The sequence below is a fragment of the Bactrocera tryoni genome, chromosome 1 (assembly GCF_016617805.1).
Source record: "Bactrocera tryoni isolate S06 chromosome 1, CSIRO_BtryS06_freeze2, whole genome shotgun sequence".
NCBI classification, from domain to species: Eukaryota; Metazoa; Arthropoda; class Insecta; order Diptera; family Tephritidae; genus Bactrocera; species Bactrocera tryoni.
This window is the reverse complement of record NC_052499.1, coordinates 88,000,182-88,027,913: the sequence shown is the minus strand read 5'-3', so window position 1 is coordinate 88,027,913 and position 27,732 is coordinate 88,000,182. Positions and strand designations below refer to the sequence as shown.

Genomic DNA, 27,732 nt, shown 5'->3' with positions numbered 1-27,732 from the left:
CTTGGTGGCAAGTTGATGGCAACTTTTTCGGAATGCTCGCTAGTTGGGGACGTAGTTGAAAACCCGGAGTTCTCCTTGTTGAAATGGGTGTGTGCGAATTTCAGCAGGTAATTAGGTGATCATGTGATTTGGTTCCTGAGACTGTTCATTAACAGAGAAAATCGTAGAGTCGCACATTCAGTATACAAATGTAAATTGTAATATTCGAAGTAAAGGTTTATTGAAGAAACATGCATTAAATATATTTGAAAGTTACCTTAATTTATGATTGTGGTTTAGAATTTTTTGCTAATAAATGGTAGAAATGTTTTAAACATTAAACCTTTTCATTTTCCACAGTTTCTTGATTTTAGGTCTACATAATTAAAACCCCCAATTCATTTTAAGCACATATGTTATTTGCATTTATTTAATCTGCTTTTATTCGCTTTAGATTTGGCCTCAATGGACTACTACCCGGATCCAAATCCAGCACTGCATTTGGTCGTTTATAGCGCCAATCAGAAAGGTCGTTCGGAGCCAATTGTTTTGGAGAATATTCCCATAAATGAAGCGGAAAAGCGAACAGGTACACATTACTGACGATTATACCATATGCCAACCGATTATAAGATTTTCTCGCCCATATAATTAAGAAAGGGATCTCCTATCACTTGTAAAATAAGAAATTAATGAAATGAATATTTAATGTTCTTTGTCAAGTATTGTAGTGTTTCATTCGAGCCCTTGTTAATAGATTTTGTTTAAAATATATTAAATTGTTGTTCATTTACCAGCAAGATCATCTATAACGTTATACCACTGAGTAGTATCTTACAAAGCATACAATTCTTGGTATACCATCTGGTCAGGTTGGACCAGGACTGATAAAAAACATGTCCATGTTTTTTTAGGAATCAAACTTTCTTAGCGCATAATAACATTAAAAGCATGCGAACGCGGAATCCAATTGTACATACACTAGTTTTAAGCTTCACCATTCACTAGATTGTTGGACGTCATATTCATAAATCCAAGTCAAGCCACCAGTAATGATTTATGTGGTTTGATTCTAGCAATGGTATGGTTTTTGGGATAAAAGTGTTGAGTCGATCCAGTAGAGATGCTAAGATTCTTTGCTAACTCTCTGATGCTAGCACGATGATTTCAAAGCGCTGTTTCTTTATTTTTTTCGGTTTCGTCGTGATTACTAGAGGTGCATGGCCGACTATAATGAATTCCCAGAACACTTTTCGAACATTTTTAACGATTCCGTAGTATTGAAAACACAAAATTTAAAGAAAACTTGCTGTTCAATAATTCCATCGTGAACAAACAGCTGGCAGACACACACTAGGATGTGAAGAAAAGTAGTCGTTTCGGCTTGGACGCGCAGTTTAAATGGGTCAGGCCGGGTAAATTAATTAGTTGTGCAAAAGCTGTCAAATTATTTGTAAATAAAGTGTAACATTACGGAACAAACTATTTTAATGCATCAAAAATGAGTTGGTGTTATATAAGCAACATATTTCATTAATAAAACTTTATCTTGCAGGGCGAATTCTTTTACTTAACTCATGTACTCTTATTCAGTATTTGCTTGTTCGCGTATTTGATTTTGTGTTTACGTGTCTTCAGATACATATGTATTTTTCCATATACTAGATTCATGCTCCGTATCTGGGTCTCCCGCAACCGATTGTTTGCATCAAGCACTTACTGGTGACCCGCAAACAACCCAGAATTGCCATTGACAGAGCTATTTGAATAAGCGAGCGCTTCACATTTTCACTCGCAGTCATTTTTGCATTGCAAGCAGTATTATTCCCTATAATCTCGTATTTAAATTATTTATTCATTTAATACTTTTCCTTTTTACTCATTTGCATTGATAAATGTAAACAAGCAGTTTCCCAAGGAGACTGAAACAGACAAAGGACCGAAAAGGATAGCTTCCCACGAAAATATGCCGTTGCGCTTATTTACTGCCTTTTGATTTCGGCTATTTTCTTATTTTTACCCACTGCAACGTTAACCCGCTCTGCCTTTTGGCGACTCGGCAAAGGTTGTTGCCTTGGTTCAGGGCTGCGGGCCGCTCAACAATTTTGCTTTTGACGAACAAGTCAACTGCCTGGCTTGCCTTAACGTTGACATGCAATTGGTTCACATTCAAGGCGCCATAACAAAGCGCAATGAACAATTGTGTATAAATACCTAGATAAAGGAACGAAATTGAGCGGCATTGTCTCCTTTTCCACTGCTCAACAAGAGGCTTGTGATACCCGTGAATGCTCCTTTATGGCGCGAGCGAATTGTCATTGAGTTCCATTTGCGTACTCGGCGGGCATACTTGCATACATAAGAAGAGGATTTTGAATTTATGAAAAGTAAATAATGCATACATATAGTACATTGATGAATATATTGTAAGATTGCAAATCGATCGTACTTAATCGAATTTTTGGAAGAAATGTCCGAGTTGGGACTGAACCAAATCACTTTATTTCGGAATAAATTTGGTAAATGCTTAAATTTAGTATACGTTGATATCCCTTCAAGGTGTTTCGTTATTCAGTGTAATCCTCTTGTTCTACCTGAGGACTCGTATCATCCGGCTTTGGAAATAACGGCTGAAATCATAGGTGGGTGACTAATTCCACGATGAAATACAAATCTATAATGTCATGTGACAATCAAATTATTTCCAACCGAAACCGTTTTAAATAAAAACCGTTTTCCTAATTTTTCAAGTCAAACAACTAATTTTCCTAAAATGTTTTTCTGTCAGCAAGTGCTCTGTCCGAGTACTTCAATTAACGATCCAATTAATTCTGAAGAAGACGTCTTACTTAATCTAAATAAGTTAAAACCATTTTAATAATGGCACAGTTATGATACCCACATGCTTCTTGAAAAATAGTGCAACATATATAAAATATTCTTGCCTTTGACAAAGATTTTTTCATTCCTCTCATAAACAAGGTATATTTCCTTCAATATGGAAACAGTCATTATATAATATAATATTTTTGATGTCTCTTCTGGTTTCTTCTCCTCTACACGTGTTTCGTAAAGGGAAATCTTCTAGAACAAATTTACTTGAATTTGTAAACCATGTATCATTGGGTTTTAGGGAACACAAGCATAATTTCATTCATTCGATAAAGTAAATCACCCGAATCCATAAACTCGATCTTCTGCACTTTCAACCAAGACTTCTGCAATGGGTATCTTCTTAACAACAAATGTTATTTGAAGATACTCTTTCAGATAAAATCAATGTCTCTTCAGGTATTCCGCAAGGTAGTCATCTTAGGCCGATTATGTTCTTGTTATTTATTAACGACTAGCTGACCCCGCAGCCGTTGTCCTGCGTGAAATTTTTTTCAATGTAACGCAGCTTGATAAACAACATTTTTTGGTTTCTGTTCCGGTGTACAGAAAAGATGTTTTCCAACTCGTGAGCACGCCACGGCCGTGTGAAAAACATAACATTTCCAAATTTATGCCTTACACTATGCGACTATCTTTAGGTCCTGTTAATTGTCATCTCACATGCAATTTTCACTGGAAACGAAATATATTTGAACTGAAATGGAAAATCGTTAGAACTCAAAGGAATTCGTAGAATCAAGCATTCTGCCCCTTGTATTCGATAGGTGTGTCACAATCAGTTCGTGGCATGATGAGCTAACATTGCGCGTAGTTACGATAATTTGGCCAATGTCCGAACATTTGTGATGAGTTCATCTTTCGTGAATTGACAAAGGGAAGATGGAATTGATATCGAACCACCGGAAATATCAACCGAAATTCTACCATTTCCAATTTTTAGCGAAGGCCATGTAAAATGTCTTCGGCAATGTCTGTTTTGTTCGTATTCCATAATTGACGCGGATTTGAAGGCTGATATGTCGAAATGATTATCGCGAAAAGTGTGTGAACTTCATTTTCATTCCAGTGATTAACGTGTTCCAGCAATTATAATTGCTGGCTTACTTCTCCAAAACTTGCACACACCGTACCATTCACAGTAAGCAATGACTCAAATAAAGTTGAACCGCGTACATTAGTCAATAGCAACCGAGTTAGAAGCAGTCGTCGTTTTTCGAGTGGATTGTGTAAATTCGTCCTAATGCATTAGTTGAGAACACATCTGGATTTCAATCTACTGGTTGGCCTTGCTTTCTGCGCAACTATTTCTTCGACGATGCATTCCATGTATAATATCAGGGTATTTCCGAATACAGCAACGTTCTCGTAAACGGATCACTGACGAAAGTTGAGAAAAAACTCGTCAATGTTAATTTTGTTGCTGGCGGTGTTTCCACTATTCTTTGAGCTGAAATACACATTAATATAAACACATAAATAGCATGGTTTGAATTTGGTTAGCATTTTCATTAATGTTTAAAATAAAAAAGTTGTTGTAGTGACATAACTACAATAGTTAGACATATGCTACCGCGGAGTTTTTTGTAGACATTATGATGTTCTTCAATATTGTTGTACATTATTTTGTTCAATCGCTAATAGTTTCGGCAGCGCATTCGACAAAAGTCGTTTTAAGACTCATTTTTCTACACCTTCGGTTACATTGTCCAAATTTTACCAGGGATCCCTAATTTTTTTCAAAATGAAATGTATCCTATGTCAAATTGGAAGAATGTAGCATTCTATTGGTGAAAGAATCTTTTAAATCGGCGCAGTACTTTTTGTTACTTCCATAACAAACATACAAACATACAAAAATAGGTACAAATCTTTCCTCTTTATATACTCTTATACTTATATACTCTTCTGTCATAGAGTTCTCCAATAATTTATTGTACGCCGACAACGTAAAGTTTTGAAATCATATACTTCAATTGATGAAAGATGTCTGTTGCAAACTGACTTAAACAAATTGGTTGCTTGGTATGATGGAAATGATTCGCCATTGTATCTCAAAAAATGTAAGACGATGTGCTTCTTTTTGTAGATTTGGGTTCCCTTCTCCTTATGTAATAAAATACTATTTACTGGAGCAATTTTTTAACTTAGTTGATTTGGGAATTACTATGGACCCTAGCTTAATTTTAGTCTTCATATTGATACTATAATCTTGAACGGAAAAGGTATTCTCTGTTTTGTTAAACGTTGGTCTTAAGAATTTATAGATTCGCATATTACTAAAATACTTTTTACAATTTTGGTTAGACCCATATTGGAATATGGCTCGGTTGTATGAAATCCTAGTTACCAAACCCATTCTGTCAAGTTAGAGTCGGTTCAAAAACAATTTCTACTTTCGACTAAAGGCATTTCCGAAGGGATTCTAGGTTAAGTCTACCCCCAAACACTAGTCGATTAAAATTTATAAATCTACCTACACTTACTAGTCGTAGAGGAATGATTGACATTATATTCGTAGTAAAAATCCTAAATGGATCAGTTAGCAGTTCTTTCCTTCTGTCTGAAGTTAAATTTAATATTCCGGTTTGCTTTTCGAGGCAGTTTAGATCCTTACTGTTAAATCTTGTAGATGAAATTTTGAAATTTCGATTTTGGTCCAGCATCTACTGATGCCAAAATGTAATACCCGTGCATTTCTCGGTCGCTCGAACAAAAATGGTAAAAAGGCACTCAAAGTGACTAGACTCTAGATTTTAGAGGACGCTGTAAAATAATATATTTATAAACCTAGGAGAAATTTTGATCTTTACAGAATGCTTTATTTCCCATTTGTAAACTTTTTTGCAAAACTTTTCTGGCTATTTGCAAATGCATTTCAGCTGGTATCGCTTATCAAAGTACGCAAACTTGTCATAGTGTGTGTGTTGCAGGCGGTTCGAACTATCCTTGAATGTCTGCTTCACTTTGTTTATGGAGCGCATTACGTATGCCCATAAATCAGAGAGTTAGCACCGAACGTACGCACGTTCATCACTAACACATACACATGCATACATGTTTGCATGTGTAGTACAAGTCCAAGCGAGCCATTAGCAATGTTCATAAACCATTCTAGATGTATCGGTATTGAAGCAAGAAACCGAATGTTTCTTTAGTTCAATTCATATATGTACATATGTATGTATGTATGTATGGCTTTGCTAAAGGTATATACATTAATTCATAATTCCCTATTATTTTTTCCAATATTACTTACCAACTTTCCTTCTTTACTGCCTTGCCTTCAGTGCACATGATTTTTATTTATTTCAGTTTCATTGCTTCTTTGCTTAGCCAAACTTCATTACCCTTCCATTATAAATAACAAATCCCAATCGATTAATTTATTACTTTCCCATATATGTTTCGACTTGGGAAATATTATCTTCGTTATTATGGGTCATGATTATGATATAGCAATACAGATAAAACCAAGACACAACAACATACATGCAGACCAATGACCGCATACACACCCTGTACGAAATCCTTAAGTAAATTCAAAAAACATCTTCAGTTCAAGGTAGTCTCGTTTCTGTAATTAAATACCGAACCCCACAAAGCTGAGATTTGATGATTTGAGAACTTTTCCACAATAGTTGAGTTCTCGAAAGCGATTTTCTATATCAGCAAAAGAGTAAAAACAGTGTCGAAACAAGATGACTGATATTTAGAATAACGGTGACCAAAATGAACAAACTATATTGTAATTGCTTCATTTCCCTGCAGGGTTCCTACCCATACCTTTAAGTAAATGGATCAATATTGGGGAACCTGATGGGTAAATATAGAAAGACAGCAGTACGGAATATGTGTGAAATGTCTATTATGAACAATTTTGTATGTATGTATATGTCGATATGTGTATGTATATTATATGCATTCTGTTGCAAATATTATTGCCGTAGGTGTCATTAATTAGGTGTGATGTACGAATATGTATGTCCAAGTATCAAAGGTCATATTACGACTGATGACAAAGTATGACTAATCAATATTTATTACCGAAAATTCAAATCAATGCATAACAGTGATTTCCAATGTTCCACTCAACATGTAGAAAATTAGCAAGCATGTGTCTAGAACTCTAGGTTGTGGCTTAGATTGAGTTATTAATGTAAATTTTTGTGTATGGGTATCTCTGAACGAGTAAATAATACGAATATACCGAAAATTCACGGGAAAAAATTTCTAATTTCTAATTGGGGTTAAAAGGGCGTATTCGATCCATACATTTATTACCTGTGGCCATGCGCCGCTCATTCTCGGTAACTGTTTAACAGAATTTCCAACTATTGTATAATCTTAGTGCTTGCTAGTTGCTTGCTTAAATCAATTTCTCGTTATCAAAAACCGAACCATAAATTAAAATGAAATTATTTCTCTTTAAAAGATACATTTGAGACTCTGTTAATGCTAATGCTTATTATTTAGCACAAAGCTTTGTCATCGATAAGCACCTTCATTTTGTAATGAGAGATTTTGCGTTCGATATTGGATTGAAAAGGACACAGTGCACATAATAATATTTTAATTTTCGCTTATCTACGCAACAGCAACATAAAGCAGATTATCACACCTGTTCGTGCACATTGTTGTGGGAATTGCCTGGCCAAAACGAAGACACAACGGCGGAAATTGAAATTATATCCAATGAAATCGTCTTTTGCAAATACATACCTACATACATAAGGGAATGTAATCTAAGCCGTTTGTGTGTGTAAGTATGTTCCGTTAGCATTTGTACGAATGTGTTTTCGTTATATCGGCAATTTAATGTTTTACGAATATGCGGTTTAACTTAACAGACACAGACTCCTTGGAGATACATTATCTTTCCGGTTGGCAGGAGCGTTGTGAAATACGCAAACGCTTTAAAAAAGTCAATCTTGCAGGAAAAATAGCTCACCAATACGAAATTAAGTTCTCCTTGCAGAGCAAGTTTCTGCTGCGTAAATATACTTTCTAGAATATTCTCATGTATTGGAGCTGGATTAATTGGCTGCCAAGGAGTGGTTTTTTGTAAGACCGCTACTTTTCGATTTACTAGCGGATGCCCCGTCTGAGGTAATACCCAAAAGCTCTGTCTCTTTAATTCAAGCTGCTGCTATTGGATAGACTATATCGGTCCTATTAAGTCAATTCATCGATAAAAATCAATCATTCGTTTGGATTTATAATATTTTCGATAATTTTAGCTGAAATTTCGTCAGTTTTATTTTGAACAGCATTAAAAAGCATATTTTTCGAGTACTTTTGAGTTTCAGTTCCAGTTTTCGTTCACACCTTTGTTTGCCAGTAGGAAAAAGTGCGAAGTAAAATATTTGTGGTAAAATAAGTCAAAGTCCAGTTTTGTGGGTTTGTTCTTTCTTGTTATTATGCATATTTTCCTAACTGAGTAATTGAGAAAACAAACTTGTTTCTGAGAAATTCGAGCACGAATGCAAGAACAATGGAAATTCCAGCGATAATCTGCAAAGAAAAGTTTGGGTTTTTGCTCGATAACTTCGAATATGTGTATGTGTGCATGCTCATCTGCTTACTGCATGCCTCATCGGTGGCACCTGAGCCCCAGCCAATACATCTAAGCAGCACATGACATTGCCACATGTTAGAAAATGTATTTGACAAATAAAATCGAGTACAAGTGCACATATGTTTTGGCTTTTAAGTTGTCTTTGCAAGCATGTTTTTGCTTGACAATCGTGTGATTGTAAGAGTTAATCTACCTATTGAATATTTGTATCGATGTAATGCGGAAAAACTTACAATACAAAGAACACATTACTTTCAACGCTGCCACTATTTTATTTATTCTGCCTTAATCTTTACATTGTACAAAATTTATACGCAAATATTTGAGCACATAAATGTATCCAAAGAGGTAAAAGCATCTGCAAATACGCCAGCACACATACACCCATTTGCATGTATGTGTGTGTGTGTGTGTGTGTGTGAATGAAACCGATATTCCCAATACATTGAAGTAATCTACTTTTTCATCATTTTGTAACGTTTTATATCTCAAGCGGGAGCATTAAATCGAGTTAAGCTTATAAGAGGCCGCCAATGCACATTCGCTCCAACACACGCATGCAAATGCCCGTGTACCTGTCTTGGCACATTCGCGTTAGTGTTTGGAAAATTACCTGCCAGAGCGAAGCAATATATTCAGAGCCGAAAAGCGCACACACACACAGCCACGCGCGTTGGCTTCGCATGCATATGTGGCATGGTACATGTGTGCCACACCAATGTGCACTTGTGTGTTTACACCTGGGAGCACACATTGACGCAAATATTTGCACAAGTGCGAAAATTTCATTACAACTTATACTTTTTATTTAAATTAAATTTGGTATTTTAGTGCTTGGCTGACTGGCTGTTTTGCAGATAACTGGCATATGGTTGCTCATGTACATACATAGATATGGATATATATGTATGTGTCTTTGTATGGATATTGTATTGGGATGCTCGGATTGGCCAACAAGCTGACGCATTGTATTTGTTTGTTTGTATTTTCGCTTGTTTGTCTGTTCCGACCTAAAAAAGACTTAGATCTTGTGCTGTTGGAGTTCCGCTTTGGTGTGCTTAGCTCTGGCTGAAGGCAGGTGTGCGGCGATGCTGCAGAACTAATAAGGCAGATGTGCACTTTTCGCTTTCTAGAAAATATCCCGCGTCGATTTCAGACGTCTTTAATCAGTTTCCAGATGCTTCAGGACAGTTAATACGAGTACATATATATTTTTAAGTAGTAGGTGCTCATCCCGGAAATACTCTCCGAAGTTCGTGACTAGACAATTTTTCCTTCTTATTTTAGATATCTAAACTTTCCTCGCTGACATCGAGACCAGACCTGAACTTTTTGAAAATAGCTACGTAGGTAGGTATGTAGGTAAGAGTGCAGCCCTATTGAGCTCAATTAGCACTTGATGTGCCATTTTGATACACTGTTCGTAGAACCTCCTGTATCTGCTATTACGTTTCACTTCCTCTCTCAAACCATTTTGAGGTTTCGATGAAACCGATATGCTCTTAGTGGAAATCCATCCAAGGTTTGGTGCTTGATGGATTCCAAGTGTTTTATGTCGGATCTGTGCTAGAGCTGGGCATTCGCAGAGAAAGTGGAAGATTGTTTCCTTGTTTCCTGCTACTGTGCAGCCACGGCAGATGTCGTTGTAGGGCATACCCATTTTGGATGCGTGTTTCCCAAATGGCCAGTGCCCTGTTGTGGTAGCTGTTACTCTGTAAATACTTTTTTTTGACCTATTTAGTAAGTCGTTGGTTCTTTTCCTGTCATATGTTGGCCATAATTGTTTAGTTATGACGCATTTTGTAATGTTGTTATTTGCAACTTGTTGAAATTGTCTATTGATCTCTCCTTTGATCGATCCTAGCGGGCTTGGTATTAGCTCCGCCTCGGATTCGTTGAGGAAAGCCCCTGCCTTTGCCAACTCGTCTGCTCTTTCGTTACCGAAAATGTTCCTGTGGCCGGGAACTCAGATCAAGTTTAGTTGGAGCTTGTCTTTTATTGTGCTTAGTGCTCTCTTTCAGTTGTTAACTACGCTGGAATTTGTCATGGGTGAAGCCAAGGCCAGGGGAGCCGCCTGGCTATCCGTAAATATAGTTGCTTTATTTACATATATTCCCGTGGTTTTCTAATAGTGCTTCGCAGGCTTTTTCTATGCCTATTACTTCTGCTTGGAAGATGCTAGCCGTGTTCGGTAGACGTATAGAGAGATATATGCCTAGATCAGCGGAGAATACCACCGTGCCTACTCCGCAGTCCATTTTGGACCCGTCGGTATAGACTGGATGGTATCCTCCTCTCCTATTGAACCTCTTCTCCATTCTCGTCTAGATGGTATCCTCACCGGGAAGTGTCTATTGAAATCCAGCTTTGGGAGAATGTAGTCTGATTTATTAATGGTGAGCTTGTTTAGAATTACACTATGTCGTAGTTTTTTTGATTCCAACCTCCCAATTCTTTTATTCTTATCGCCGCAATTACTGCTGTTTTGTGAATAAAAACGTCCATTGGTAGTTGATGCAGGATAACATTGAGCGCATCAGTCGGACATGGCCTGATTGCACCAGTAACACCCGCACATGCTGCTCTTTGTATACCATTTAATTTTTTTATGTTGTATTGTTTGTTTAGCGCTGGCCACCATACCAGAGCTCCATATGTACATAAGTATAGGTCTTATGACAGCCGTATATATCCACATGATTATACTTGGTTTGAGGCCCCAATTCTTGTTGACAATTCTCTTACAAGTATAGTAGGCCATGTATGCTTTGTTTATTCGTTTTGCTATATTTATTTTCCAGGACAGTTTGGTGTCAATCTCCACCCCCAAGTATTTAGCTGTGAGGGATAGAGTAAGTGTTGTACCGTTTAGTACCGGAAGTTGAAACTGAGGTATCTTGGTTCTGCTTGTGAATAGCAACAGTTCTGTTTTGTTCGGGTTAATCCATTGTTTTTAGCCCATAGGTTTAATCTTCGAAGTGCTCTTTCCATAATCCCGCTGACTGTTGAAGGAAAGATGCCTGATATCAACAACACTATATCGTCTGCATACGCAACTGCTTTCACTCCTCCTCCGTTTAGTTGGAGGAGTATTTCGTTCAGCGCTACAACCCATAGAAGCGGAGAGAGGACCCCCCTTGAGGCATCGCTCTACTCACATAACTTCTTTGTGTTGCAGCGCCGTTTGAAGCTATAATCTTCCTATTCTCAAGCATCGATAGTATCCATCTGCACACAGTGTCATCTACATATGCCAGCATGTTCCAGAGAATTAATTATCGCATTTACTTATATGTTATTGAAGGCGCCCTCTATGTCTAGAAAAGCAGCCATGGTGTATTGTTTGTGGTGTAGTGACTTTTCAATTACACTTATCACCTCGTGAAGGGCAGTTTCGGTTAATCGACCCTTTATGTACGCATGTTGTTCTTACGTTTAGATCTATTAGCCTTTCCAGTACCTTCAGCATAAAGGAGGTAAGGCTTATACATAGGTCTAAAAGGGCATTGGTATTCTCGTGTGTTCTTCTGCCTTGTTTTGGAAGGAACACAACTTTACTTCTTTTCCAACTTCTTGGGATGTAAGATAGTTGAATGCTAGCTTTGTATATATTTTCAAGCCTTAGAACCATTGGTTTTACCAGTTTTTGCAGCATTATGGGCATAATCCCGTCAGGACCTGCCGCTTTAAATGGTGCAAAACTGTTTATGGCATATTTGATTTTGCTTTTGTCTACTATTTTTCTTTGATAATCGGCTGCGTTCAACGGTGGTTCTGGTTGAACCCTCGTTGAAGGCGTTTGCTGACTCCCGGTGAAGTGCGTTGTAATTAGTACCTCCAGAGACTCTTTTGCCGAGGAGGTCCAATCACTTCCCCCCGTCCTAATGTAGGCAGTATTAGTATGATCTTTGGATAGCATTTTGCTCAGCCTAGCGGTTTCTCTGCAACTTTCTATCAATGTGCAGAAAGATCGCCATTAGTCGTTTCTAGCTTTCCTGACTGCTTTTTTGTATCTTTTCATAATATCTTTATTTGTCTGCCATATTTTGGTTCTAAAAATCTCATTGAAAGCTTTCCTTATTTGTGTTCTCAAATTCTTGAGTTCACTGTTCCATCAAGGAAGATACTTTCTCTTTTACAAAACTGTTAGCGGAGTAGATTTATTGAGAGTTGTGGTTAAGATTAGTTAAAAGGAAATAAAATGGTAATAGGTTGAAATGTTTCGAAAATAAGATAACGAAAATGAAAAGAAAACTAGTTTACGGGATATCTAAGATCGGGAAGTAGAAGAGAGGGAGGTGATTGAGTTTTTTGGGACAAAAAACGATTTATATCGATTTTTTCGAAAAGTTAAATATTAAATTTGTAAAACTTATCAAGAACTTTTATTAATACTATTACCATATAACCTCAAATTGTACATATGTAAAAAATTCAAATATTCGAGCTGTGGGTGTTTTACTGCTATCTTTTATAAAAACAAAAGTCCTTCTCGAAATTAGTTGTAAACTTCCTTTTTTTTATTCCGAGTACAAAGTATTTCTTAATAAAAATTCATATTTAATTTTCATTGAAATTTTGTATTTTTATGGTGCTTGTTTTCTTAGAAAATGCAAGACAAGATTCCACCCTTTCATTTGTATATTCTGGTCTTTTTGATTTCATTCATTTATTTATTTAAGTCTATGAACATTAATTCTTACTGACTATTAGAAAATTATGATTTAAATTAGAATTCTTAGGTAATAAAATTACAATTAAAAAAAATTTGGTATTCTCCTTTTTACCACAAAATGGGGAAATAGATCTGAGACAACGCTGAGGAGTTCTTAGTTACATTGAAAACAAATGAAAGGCAATGAACGAACCGTCGATTTTCAAGAGATATAAGATGGATGGATAGGACTGTTTGTTCATTATTGACCATAATTTAGACAATCTAAGGTAATTTTTTCATGCAGAAATATTGAAGCATACCCCGGTAACAGAGCTTTGCGGTGTTCACCTTAACTCGGCTGGAAATTATCCGAAAATAAAAAACCAAGGAAAATTAGTCAAATTATAATCAAATCGTCCCCCCATAGTTCTCCGATAATAAATTTTTTCATTTAAAAATTTTTGGCATCCATTTAAAGTAAAAACTGCTTTTCCAACAAATGTGTACAAAATTTGAAATAAATAGGTCAAGCAAGGTCAAAAAACGGTAGTTTTGAGAAAAACGCATCTAAAATTTATAAACCAAAAAAGTGATGAAAACAGGTCTGAATAAAATTATTCAATTCATATTTAAGAAATAAATTTGCAAAAACACGCTTCTTTGTGGCGCTTCCGAAGACGCAATTAAAGAATCGGATGACACCCCATTGTCAATAACAACGCATGGTCTTTTATGCAAATATGACTTAATCCACTGCAAGAAGAGAGAGTGAAAAACTAAAAATAATCATTTTTCAATTACAATAGTATTGTGTGAAACTTTGTCAAAGGCTTTAAAGAAATCTATGAAAACACAGTCTAGTTGCATCGAGTGGAGCGACCAGAGACAAACCCATGTTGGTTGACGTTAATAATTGATTTAACTGCAAAAAATAATTAATTTGTAACAAAGCACTCAAACATGTTCGAAATAGTAGAAAGCCTAGAAAAAGTACAGTAATTGGATTGGATCCTTTCTACCACCTTTAAGGATAGAGGTAATGAATGACAGTTTCCAGTCTGAAATAAAATTACCAGAAGCCATAGACTTATTGACGAGAAGCAAGAGAATATATACCAAGACAGGAGATTTTTTATAAGGACAGGCGGCAGCCCATCTAGATCCCATTTGAAAGAAGGCTTAATATCAAAAATAGTCTTAGCAATATCATCCTGCGAAAGACATAGTGTGCCAAAATTTGTGAATGGAAAATTATTAGCAGAAAAAGTGGAAGTAGTTCCATTCTCATCGTGTACATAATTTGATTTTTAATTGTTTATTAACTGCTATTTATTACACACATATGTAATATCAGATATAAACAAAATTCAATTTTTGTTTCAGTAATATTAGTTTCCATTTTGTACCGTTTTGTTTTTTTGCACTTTAGGTGACGATATGTACAATATTTAGTCACCAAAACTACTTTCATTGGGGCGACAATCGCTCGATCAGCACTTTCGCTATTTTACGAGTGTTCAAGTAAATCAATAAACATATTCCGATAACAAAGCAGCTAATAAATTCCACACATGCTTATATAAGAGTTCACTAATGTTTTTAAGTGAGGATATTTGCGAGATTTGTATGTTTGAAGCAAAAGTCTTTACTCAGCAAATTGTCACAAAACTTTCTGCAAAAATGGCGCTGTGTCACATATAATAATGTGCGTGTGTGTATGGAAGCGTTTAAGAGGCAATAACCGCTCCTTGTTTAAGCATATTTTTATAGCAGTCCAGTGGCCATAAAATACACTCATTGACACTTACACTTTTTATAGCGATATAAGTAAACATATAGTAATCATAATATCTGCTCTATTCTACACTTGCGTATATTTTGAGAGCTTAATGTTGATAAAAATATTTCATTATATTCATTAACTAGCTGACCCCGCAGCCGTTGTCCTGCGTGAAATTATGTGCTTTGAAACGAAAAAAAGTTGAAATTGTATTGTGTCGAAAATGATTTATTTTCGATTTTTCTACATTTTGTTTAATGTTGCGCAGCTTAATAAACATAATTTTTTGATTTCTGTTCTGGTGCGTAAATATACAGGGAAGATGGGTTTCCAACTCGTCAACACGCCACATATATCTGGCCATGTGAGAAACATAGCATTTCCCGATTTCCTTGTGTCCTATTGATTGTCAACGAATAGGCAATTTTCCCTGAAAATTGAATACGTTTGAAATGAAATGGCTGTTCTTGTATTCGATAACTGCGTCATAATCAGTCGGGTTCCATTACACAGTTTCGGCGCATGAAGATTGTGAAACGTAATAATGACAGATCCAACTGTGAGACGCAATTTGGAAATTCCACTGGATAATTTACGGTTTCGTCTTCCTTGTCAAGACGATCGATCGATTTATATGAGCGCAAACCTCCCAGAATTTGACTTTGAATCTTCCAGTTTAAGTTATTAACATCGGTATTTTTCGCAGCTAAAATTGCGCGTGCACCCAAGCAATTGCAGTTACGATAATTTTGCCAATGTGCGGATAAACATTCGTGATGAGTTCATCTTCCGTTGAAGTGAATTGACAAAAGGGAGGTGAAATTGATATCAAACCACTGGAAGTATCAACCGAAATTTGCCCATTTCCAATCCTTAGCGAAAACAATGTAAAATGTCATCGACAATGTCATTTTTTCGTATCCCATAATTAACGCGAATTTGAAGGCTGATATGTCGAAATGATCTTCGCGAAAACTATGCGAACTTCAGTGGCATGCGAAGTAACTATCGCATTGTCCTTCGTCTGTTTCCAGTGATTATCATGTTCCAGCAAATGCAACTGCTGGCATGCTTCTCAAAAAGTTGCACACACTGTACCATTCACAATACGCAATAACTTAAATGAAGTTGAACCGCGAGACGCACAACAGTCGGAAAACTTTGATGAATTGCAAAAGTAAACATCCTACAAAGCGCTTTATTGCGGTTCACATATCGACCCATTTGATACTGCTGATCTCATATTGTTCAAGGCCAATAACCGCTATGTTGCTTTCTTTGGTGACGTACTTCCAAACGTATTTGATCGATTTGACCAATCTACAATATTCAACATTGACATGAGTTTTGAATGTGAATTAGACAAATGTGGCGAATATGGTACGATCCATATGTTTTCAACTTCGATGTGTTGTTATCGTCGATATTCACGCCTTTAAATGCTAAATGTTCTGCCATTGTCGTCTGGTGAGCGACGCCGATACAGTGAATATCCATCATTTCCCATTTTCGTTTCCGAAAAAAAACACATGAGTAGTGTTTCGTGCATTTATTTTCAGACATACAAACCAAAGTGGGATTGTAAGGTTCCCAAAGTCCATCAACCATATTTGTTTTCACCACTTCGTATAATTCTGGATCTATCTCTGAATCAGGAATTTCCGCTGAAATGATTTCATCAATTTGATCTGGTGTAATCACCATCCTCATCCAAAGAAGAATGTGTGCGTGCGGCAACACGCAACAGAATACATTCAGCATCTAACAGCACCATATATACCATAGGTTGCTTCAAGATAAAGACCGTCAAACATCGCAGCTATTGTTTAAAAAGTCGTGCTGTGATATCGTTACGATCGCTAGCTGATTGACCGCGATCCATAATTCCGCACGTATGTCATCGCATTTTGGGAGTACTTCTTGCCTTTCTTTGGGCTGCCATACGTTGATGGCAAAAAGAACGCCGACAAATATTAGCGCGACTTCTTCGTGGCTTCGTAACAAATTTCAATCAGTAATTGATCACTTCGTCTGAAACACACATAAAGTTTTCACTGAATAATTTTCAATAATTTTTCCTTTGGATAGCCGGAATTAATTTACAATCAAAATATTGAAAAACAAAACAACCAAAAATTGAAAAAAATGTTTATGAAAAATGTTACTTTTTGGAATTGTCCAATTTTCCGACTTCTCCTCATGAAAAATATAAGGTATTTGTTTCTAAACCTTTCCCGATCCACAACAAACAACCTTTAAAAATTTCATCAACGGTCTCTTAGTGTTACTAACAAACAAACATTCATTTTTACATACATATGTATGTATGTATGTAAAGTTTGTATGGGGAAAAGAAAAAGGCTGTTTTTAGGGGTTTTCCGGGAATTATTCGAATTTTTCTCGCCGTAAAAACCATCTGTGAACTTCAACGAACATTTAAGAAAAAGAATTGGCCAAATTGGTCCAGGCGTTATTGAGTTATGAGCGTACATATGTACATTTTGGCGATTCATTTTTATTTACATACATACATACATATGTATATATGTAGATAGAGATTTGATTTTAACTGTAGAATTTCAAAAATCCGAAGTGAATTCCTCACAATTTTCCCCATAAAGAAAGTTCTAACAAGTTATAGCACATAATTGTTTGAGTCTTGTCACCATTTCCTGAAATAATAACAATAAAGATAATTAACAGCTCTATTGCACTGCTTTACTCTAACTAAAAATTTAATTAACAGTAAAATATTTAATGTGAAATTACAAATTACTCGCAAATATTATTAAATCTAATATCGTGCGCAAAGCGCTTATTCCCCTTACATATGCTATTTAATTATTTATTAGCACAACTGAGCTCTCTGCATAATTCATTTCCAACTATATGCAAATAGTTAATTTTTCATCCGAATTTCAAACAAATTATTTACTCAGCAGTGCAGTGATAGATTTTCTTTGTATAAACATCTGGTATGAAACAGAAAGGCACATAAGCACACACATACACATACACACTCACACCCACATGTGTTTAGCTACACCTACTAACTCATTTGCATATGAGAACTTGTGAGTTACGAGCACTTATTAAAATTCATAAATTTTTTGTCACTATTTATTTGTATACATATGTGTATGTGCATCTTTACACATATAGTTCAAATCATAAGCCACAATACACACACATACAAACAAACATTTTAATTTATTGTCAGGACTATCGAATAAAAGATAAATTACATAACATTGCGAAACACAGAATGGAGTTCAAAACTAATAAAGACTTCATACAGTGAAACAATTAGATTAATTCCAGAAAAAGAAAGTGTGTGCAACATAAATATACGTATGTATGTGCGTAAGCTTAATGAATATTTTAAAGGCATATGAATCGTATTTTCTTGTGATTTCTCTTAAAATTCAATGCCCATATTATGATACAAATTTATTTGGTTGTTTTCGTCCTTATTATTTGTTACCGAAAAAGCATTCTTTCTCTCGCTCAAAGCTGTTGGACGTTTCGTAGCAACAATGGCGCTGGTGTCGCTCGCCAGCAATATTTTCAATCAAAACTTGCTTTGCTTATTTTGCGTTCGAAAACCCATTTAGCCGGGAGATTTTTCATTTATCCTATTATCTTTGTGCGTTGCCTAGTTCAATGTCCTTCTTGTTTATGCACAACTCACAACTTTTGCACTTAACGGGATTTGCAGGGATTGCCACATTAATACAAACATTTTTTGGTGTTAGTTGTAGGCTGTTTGCATACAATTTGGCCTAAATGTTTACACTTGCTGATAATTCGGCGCACGGAATAAAAAATTAGTGTAGTGAAACGCTTTGTGTTTACTCTCATAATTGGCTTAAATGTTTGACACATAAAGCGCTACAAATACTAATGGTGTTTTTGGAACTTTGTTTTTTAAAGTGAACTCAGCTTATGATGATAGAAGATAAAGTTAAGTTAATCAGCAGCACAGTCTAATCGTTATTACCTGTACGAAAGTAAATTGGAATCTGTAAATATTAATTTAGTTACTCAATGATCGATCTGTAACCAAGTATGTATATTCGAGAAGTTTTTATTTCAAGATGTAAACTTTTATTTAAGAAAAACATGTAAAATAGTAGTTTTAAAAATATTGGCCATCTGAAGCTATTACATTTTTCCACCTTTCTGGCTGTTTTTGTATTCCATACCAAAAGAATTTCGACGACTAGGCGGTCAAAAGTGTACCAAGCCAATTTCTGATACTCTGTTCTGATGTGAACCTTATTCACCCTCATTGGAATAAGGTTCACATCTCTGCGTCAATCGAAACGAATGCTAGTCGGAAGGAAAACGATCTGGAAGAAAAATGTCCAGCCACTGATTTGGAACTACTTATTGCGTCATGTCAAGTCACAAATTTTGTCATGTCAAGTCACAAATTTTTTTTTCTCTTACTCCAGTTTGGGTCTGGCATATAATTATTATAATCTCGCTTACTCTTACTCTCTGGGGTGGTCGAAAAAAATGTTTCGTATTTCTAGTCCAACTTCAACTTATTTTTTTACATATTTATAATGAATTTTAATGAACCAAATATATACCACTTTGGTAGATCACTTTTTGCCATTTTTCTGCCTGAGACATTATTACATCAGTGTAAAACTTTCATCAATGTGAGTCGAAATTTCGAAATTTACACGAACTGATACAGCCTCGTCTCCGGGTGGCTTGCGTGGCATTCCTCTCTTTTTTATACAAAAATTTCAAAATACTTATATCGAATTACTTTTACTAATTTTTGAAGAGCTGTAACTTTTTTTCAACTCTATGAATTTAATTTTTGTTTGGTTAAATGAAGCTAAAAATCGCAATTTTCCAACACTATATGGTATGACACAATATGATTGGTAGCACTGGAGATATACAACTGCAACGACATTTATTGACAAAATACGAAGCGACTTTTTCGACTACCCACTATATAATTAAAATTTATAGGGAATCCTTTCCTAATAATAGTATGTCTGTGTGCCAGAAAAGGATAAAATCTGTCGAAAACTCTCATATAATTAACATCAGTATTTTCGAATCTCCGGCAGACTTTACTCCATGATATATCCGTGATGATATATGAGTACCTAAATGAAGCCCAGAGAACATTTTATTAGTATGTGTCAAGTTAGTAGTATGTATTATTCGCAAAAATAGATAAAAACGAGTCGATAGCACCTCGAACTCCCATATACTACATACATGTATAATGATTTTCACTTTTCTAACAAATCTTATGAAGAATAAGTCGGTCAGTGTGTGAGTTGTGTATTTAAAACATTCCTTGAAATGTATACCTGAGCGATGTCCAAATTAATGCGTGTCCCTTCCTCTGCTCCCAAAACGACCCACATAATGATTACCGTTTTTCCACCGGACTTTAAACCGTTATTTAAAATGTGATATTTTAATGAAAATAAATGGACAAGCTTTCTTAAAAATGATGTGGTATAACGCTGAATTAGAATGGAATTGGTCTATACCTTGGTCTAAGCCTCATATCCCTAATATAAAGAATTTCGATATTTTAAATCAATCCGCTTACGTCACCCACACATTAAAGTCTCTCTCAGAATATTTTTCTTTTTAAATCTATTTGAACTTAGCAATATATTGAAAGCCTTATTATAGTCGAAGGCATTAAAATCCTGATTTAATTCCTAGTTCGCATGTTAAACTATGACCGATATTAGTCAAAGTCAATGAAAGAGAAAGGGAGTTATTTTTAGAGGAACGACGCCTTATGAAAGTATATAGAACTTCGAAGGATTTGAGATTAGTTTTTAAAATTAATAATAATTGAAGGTATTTTTAACAATTTTCAATAACATATTTTCGCTTTATTTCAGACGGGCGCATGGCTTCCATACTACCCCTTGCTGCTCTGCTCACTGGTACCCTCTTCACTGTCGGCGTCGCTGTGCTTTTCGTCGTGGTGATCGCTGTACGCAAGAGACGATGTCAGGGAGGGCGTAACCTCTGCGACGACAAAGACAAGCATTTAGGTAAAAAAAAACTTCTTCCGAAAAATTTGAAAAAAAAGCCAAGAAAGTTCTCAACAACTTTAATATTTAAAATGTTTTATTCACTTTTCGTGTATTTTAACGATCATCTAACGGGTTCAACATATTACAGGTATGGATGTGACCGTGACCGCGCCACTTGAGACGGGGGCGGGTCACCAGCGTTTGGTCGTGGCGTACACGCTCAAGCAGGGCATCGAAAAACAACCGGATATTTTGAATGCACAAAAGAGTGCCACCGGCAGCGATACATCCTCGCCGCTCGGCAGCAGACCTGGTGGGTTATACCTCGGCGGCAGCGGTGCGGCGAGTGGCAATTGCGGTGTTCCGGGGGGTAAATCAAACTTCACAACTACAGCCAGTACAAATGCAGTGACTGATTATGTAAGTAGCATGCTTAGCATGAATACTAATCGCCAACATAATGAGGATTTATTCCAAAGTACTAGATTTATACACTACACAGTAGCGCAGTTCCATCAAAAACATAAAACATATTGATTCGTGCTCTTACGGACAATACTTTCGTGCTATCTGCTTTTATCTTAGCGAACAAAAAAGTTTAATAATATCTATTAAATAACGCCACTAATTTCATTTAATCTTTTCATTTTTAGGACGCCTCCACCATCGGTTACAGCGATCCCACAAACTCAAACGATCTTCTCAATAGCCCACCCTCACAGTCGAGCACGCTAAAACTGGGCACTGACCTCCGTAAAAACTACCAAAGTTCACAGCAGCCACTGCTGTATGACGCATTGCCGCTCAATCGACATGATATCTCACGATACGACCCGCTTGGTCTCAACTATGGCGGCAGTAATAGTACGCTCAATTCGGCGGGCAGCGCCGGCACTGCCACCAACAACATGAATAATGCACCATCAAGTGGCGCCACACCGCAATCATTAATGCAGAATAATCTCAGCAATGGGCACTACGTCAATCATCACACACTGCCTCACCCATCTTCCGCAGCCACACACTCGAGCCTCCTTCATATGCAACAACAACAACAACAACAGCAGCAGCAACATCAATCAACACTGCCAGCTGATGAGCAACTATCCATCGCTGATTATCTCGCAGCGAGTAGCTTAATCGATTATAGTTTAAGTAAAGCGGCAACGGGGTTGCCACCCGGCATGTCGGCCGGCAGCGGGGTTGGCAGTGGGCACATGACGCTACCCAAAGGTCTCGGCATAGGTTCCTTACTGGGCGTCGGCGGCGGCGGCAACAGCAACGGAGCGTTGCTATCACAAAGCTCGCATCCAGCGAGCATTACACCAACAGCAACGATTACACAGAAAACGAATGCAAATCGAAATCATATTATTACGGACACATTACCGGGTCCCGAGAGTTGTGTTTAAGTCATAGAGAATACATTATGATACATGTAGTTGTAAGACACCCCTAAATGCATACACACACTTTGCGCTCTTGGAAATTAAGATATGTTTACATGTGGAAATGAAATGAAATGTTTGGAAGAACGCTGTCAATGGCTTTGCAAAGCAAAAAAGTCTGGAGCAATAGACAAATTTGTCGAAAAGCTACACCCACATCGAAACCCAAATGCAGCTATACACCAACACAAGAGAAAGATGCATGTTTGATCCAAATACTTTGTAAAGTAAGGTCTTATGGGCTTCTATATGTGGGCTTAAAAGTGGCTATCAGTAAAGGAGAAGGGAAAAAAAAGCTGGAACTTTGTTTGTCTCAGTATTTCATTACCAAATACCCAACTTCACTTTAGTTAGATTTGGTTTAAGTCTCCCGTAGTACGAAGATAGGGCACGGCACGAAGGTGTGAGTGTGCCTCGCCATGCTTTAAACAATGCAACAATAATCCAGAAAACACTGTCAACTACTACAAGAGCCGTTACGATCCCAAATCTCTGATTACAAATTATCGACAGTTTTCGAGTGACTTTAGCATTTCTGATATTCTGCTACAAATAAAACACAAATTTAATTTTGTTTCGGGGCATTGACATCAGTATATAAATACAAATGGAAATATTTTGGGTAACAATAGCCCACTTTTAATTGTAGTCTTGCATTGTCATCAAACGGGTGCGTTCGCGTAGCGTGCTTTGGGAGGTGGCCAGACAAAGTAATCGATAACAACTAATATTACAACAAACTCACTAATTTACCCAAAATCAAACAAATTGGGTATATTTGGCATCCTAAGAATTGTGCGTGTGGGTCCAGGCAGGGGTAGCAAAACTCGTTGAGGATCGACTGAAAATTGTGTGCAAAGCAATGGGATATAAATTAGCAAAAATAAATAGACATAATGAGAGAAAACAAGAAAATTGACAGTTGCTTGTATTGTAATTACTTTTAATTTAGTTTCTAAGAGCTGTGTACATACATATATATATATATATACTAGTAATTATAGGTAATGTAGAGAATGTAATGCAAGTGTTTGTGAGCAAACCTTAAAAATGTAAATATTGATCGTGGTGTTCTGGAGAATGGAGTACCGCAGTAGTCTCCATAAATATAATTGCTTGGATGGAAACCTGGCAAATGCTTGGAAATGCTGAATGAAGCAGAGCAAATCTAGCAAATATACACATTCTAGTTTTACAGTTTTAAATATCCAAAACGACGCTCTTCACAAGTTTAAAATGAATGTAATTTTTCATTCACCTTTGTTAAAGTTTAAAGTTGCATGCAACAAGAGTAATACTTCCAGTTACGTAATTGAAAATATATCGAATTGCCGAACTTCCTACAATCTCCTGCCGTAACAGTGAAACATATCAAGCATACATATACACATAAGCTCATTTACGACATTACTGACGTATGTACATATCCAACTTAGACGCCAGGGACTGTCTTATATAAATATTAGCAGTTCCACTTTTGGTCCACTAGGCAACAATAAGAACTCACATATCCACGCAGCGTGCATAAACAGAACAATTCGATTCGAAAAATTGAAAACGCTCAAATATGCAGCGTGCAAATTCAGCCAGCGCTCAGCCGAGCCCGATTGACCCGGAAATCCAAGAAAATCAGCATTTACATCTGCACGTACACATACATATATAGTTGATTATTTTTCCTCTGCTGTGCGCCAGCAATGCCAAGTGTTATCAACACAACCGCAGCAATCATACCGTCATGAGTACACACACACATGCACATGCATATGCACAAAGTTGCCACCATCGCCATCTGCATAAAGGCACACACACACTGAAATACAGCACTAACACACCAGCATATATGCGTATGAATATATGTGTGTATGTAGATATGTGTGTATGTGTGCTATAGTTAAGGATTTACGAAATTGCTCTGCAAAATGCGTCAAATCGTTTGTCTTTCCCCCTCTGCCTCGGCGCGGGTATGCAAACAGGTAGTGGGTATGTATGTATGAGGTGTGCTGGGTGCAGGCTCCAGTAAAATTTTATACCAACAATAAAAGAACTTTAAAAACACATTACCATCATTCCGAAAGTTATATTGGACACGTTCAATATTTTATGTATTTCTTTCTGTTTTTACAATACGCGCGCACTTCGGCTATAATACAATTGCATTTTTATCTTTGTTGTAATCGAAAACTCTCTAATGCGCACATTGCCAATACACCCTGCAGGGATGTTCAGCCGTTTTGAAATTCTTCATTCTCTCGGACTATAGTCTTCTCTAAGCGAGACATTAAAAATTCGGAGTCGCTGACTGTCATCATCATTAAAGCTGAGTAGTTTCTTAGCTGGGATTCCACATTTGATCTCTAAAGAATCATCCGAGGTCGCATAAAAGCTGCAACAGTGAAGCCCTTTGACGGAGTATTAACTTTATTCAACTAATACCTTATTTAACTATTACCCAAAATTTTCAGCAACGGAATCAAATACAAAAATATCAAAATTTCAAAGATAAGTCCACAAACCCTAAAAAATTATTGCGAAGCTATTGCGTTGACATTAAGCAATCCGTCGTTTGAGCACAGAAAATAACAACGAAAAGCACCAAATGTTAAATTTTCAACAGTTGAGATTTAGCCTTCGCCTTATCTGCCGTTTGGTTGCCATCACCAAGGTACACCTACTACTAAATATTATCATAAGATAACTGTTATTTTAAATGTGAAAACACACATTAATCCCGTGAGGCGATCGTATAGAAAATTTACATTACTCTTCCTCAACATTTCCAGGCAATAAGTTCGCAATAAAGAACTTCACAAAAGTAATATAGCAATTACAAGAGCTCTGCTACAATAACAATATAAAAGCTCGATAGGAAGTTGTTGAGTGCAGCGCAAAAGTTTTCCACTCTCCATAAGCGTGAGCAGAGCGTCTGAGGTGTGAGGGTTGTCATGAGCAGAATATAGAAGTGCCGGAAAATGACAATATGACGACAGTGAATGGAAAACTTTTTAATATTCGTGTGCAATGATTTATGAATATATATTTACATGTATACATATGTATATATAAGTAATAATCATATACTTCCATATGTATATTGTGATATATAGATGTTCAATGCTGTGCAAATTGCGCCATGTAAGCTAGTTTGGTGAAATACTCCAGCAGAAGCTGTTTAAGCAAACCCTCAAATGGGTTAACCACTCAAAATGGCGGTTTTTCGAGTTACAGTCCTTCCCTACAATATTGGACGGTGTAATTAACCAGTTTATTTAATTTTAATTCAGACTGAATAAAAATACTTTACATTTTCAAATAATCAAAAAAATTATGATGAGATAAGCACTAGAAGCTGAAGTTTCTTAGTAACAAGATAACCTGTTAACTTTAATACCCTTCACAATTACAAAATATTCCAACAAGAACTTTGATTGGTCGGTTTGTATGGCAGCTATATGCTATAGTGGTCCGATATTGACGGTTCCGAAAATGAGCAGCTTCTTTGGAAGAAAAGTGTAAAATTTCCGACCAAAATCTCAAAAATCCTTCAGGTTTCGCGTATAAACTGACAGAAGGACGATCGCGGCTAGAATCTGCTCGTCTCTCCTCGTAATGCTGATCATTTATGTATATATGTATGTATTTTATCCGATCACCGACGCTTCATTCTGAGTTTTACAAGCTTTGTAGCGAACTTAATTTACCTTATTGAGTGTTCAATAATAGCAAAGAGGAAAACCTTAAAACGTCTAATTTTAGGAGAACTTTCACATATCAAGATATATTCGAGCAATTTGAACCATATATACAAAAGTCCACATATGACGACTCGTCGCCGTTTGAAAGTCACTTCCAATAGAACAAATTCTTGAATGGCATATGACTATTTTATCTAGCAATAGGACATTTATGAATCAATACATCGTAATAAACACATTTGTGAATGTTGTGTGCGAACTCAAGACTTATGATCTTCCACTCTTTTTAAACTGAAAGCACTGACTGAACCAACCAAATATATCATTAAATTACTAAGATTATTTATCACATATCTATACCATGTAATACCATGTAACTGTTCATATCCTAAATATAATATCATACATATATTTATTTTTTTTATATTATTTTCCCGTTAATTAATTAACTTATTTTATGAAAACAAAGAGTAACCGATACATTATTATATTGAAATTTCAAAACAAACAAAAAAAAAATCGATTTCGAGCTGTACATTTCGAACTTATTGTAAATGCTAGACTATACATGATTAACTATTTAAGTGTTAGCGAGAGTTTAAGGTTAGGTATAAATATGTAAATGTATCATATGTAATCGTACTTGCATGTAATTATAAGGGGACACACACCCATACACAATAAAAAAAATAGAAAATTTACTGACCAAAACAGTTGGCATAGCAAATGACATTGTATTGTTAGTGTAAAAAGGTTTAGAAGCAGAGTTTTAAAGTGAGACAATGATCAATAGAACATAAATACATACATATGTATGTATGTATCCATTACTATCCATATATAATATATTCAAGTGAATATCTAGCATAGAAGATGAATAATTAGACAGTTAGACTTATTAGAAATAATTTATGTAAGTATGTAATAGCCGAACTTTGAAAGGAATGCTACAAGACAAGAACTACAATTAGGTGAATTCATACAAGTACATAGACATTTGCAAAAACACAAGAATAATTTAAATGAAAACACAGAGGTTAAGTAACTGTAAAAAATAGTAAAAGAATAAGAGTCCTCTGTAAAAATGCTTAAATTATTTGTGATAAAGATAAAGGAGTAGATAAAATATAAATATTATTATATATACATACATATATACAGACGTATCATGTATAAGGCAGTTTAGAGATAATGGAGCATTAAGCAAATATATACAGAACTTATTGAATTATGTATGGAACTTGCAAAACTCGAGCGCAGACCCCAGTATTCTGCTCTACTACAATGAAATGATAATGCAATGAATAGAATAATAAAGAAATTAATTCTTATTTGAAAATGCCGATGCGACTTTGGTTATTGGTTTTGATATGGGTTGCTTTACAGGTTTCGGTAAGTTTAACAAAATGCTCCATAGAGAGCCAACTGATTTTCGCACAGTTTGAATGCTCGTGTTAAATGTAGATAGAAGGTAATTTTCCTTGGGAAAATCACGGAAGTGAAAGATTTGCGCATATTAGTGTTCCTTTTAGCTTGCACTATTTCCCGCGTGAGAGCAGCTATCGTTAACCGTCTTCATTAAAAACTCTGCACATAGGTGGCGCTCTTTTTATTTAGCTGAAGTTAGGCATCAATTTAAACGCGCAGTTAAATCCGTTCCTAGAATTA

At 36.1% G+C, this 27,732-nt stretch overlaps 1 protein-coding gene across 2 annotated transcripts in view; it reads left to right on the top strand.

Moving 5' to 3' along the window:
• The window catches only part of LOC120770465, a 205,441-nt gene extending 178,032 nt beyond the window's left edge, over positions 1 to 27,409 (top strand). For both annotated transcript variants that reach the window (XM_040097973.1, XM_040097964.1), the window contains 4 exons: positions 434 to 568; positions 20,784 to 20,939; positions 21,070 to 21,341; positions 21,575 to 27,409. In XM_040097973.1, coding sequence (XP_039953907.1) covers positions 434 to 568; positions 20,784 to 20,939; positions 21,070 to 21,341; positions 21,575 to 22,333 — 1,322 coding nt within the window. In that variant the 3' untranslated portion in view covers positions 22,334 to 27,409. The remainder of the gene's footprint in view (positions 1 to 433; positions 569 to 20,783; positions 20,940 to 21,069; positions 21,342 to 21,574) is intronic.
• Positions 27,410 to 27,732: the final 323 nt, after the last annotated feature.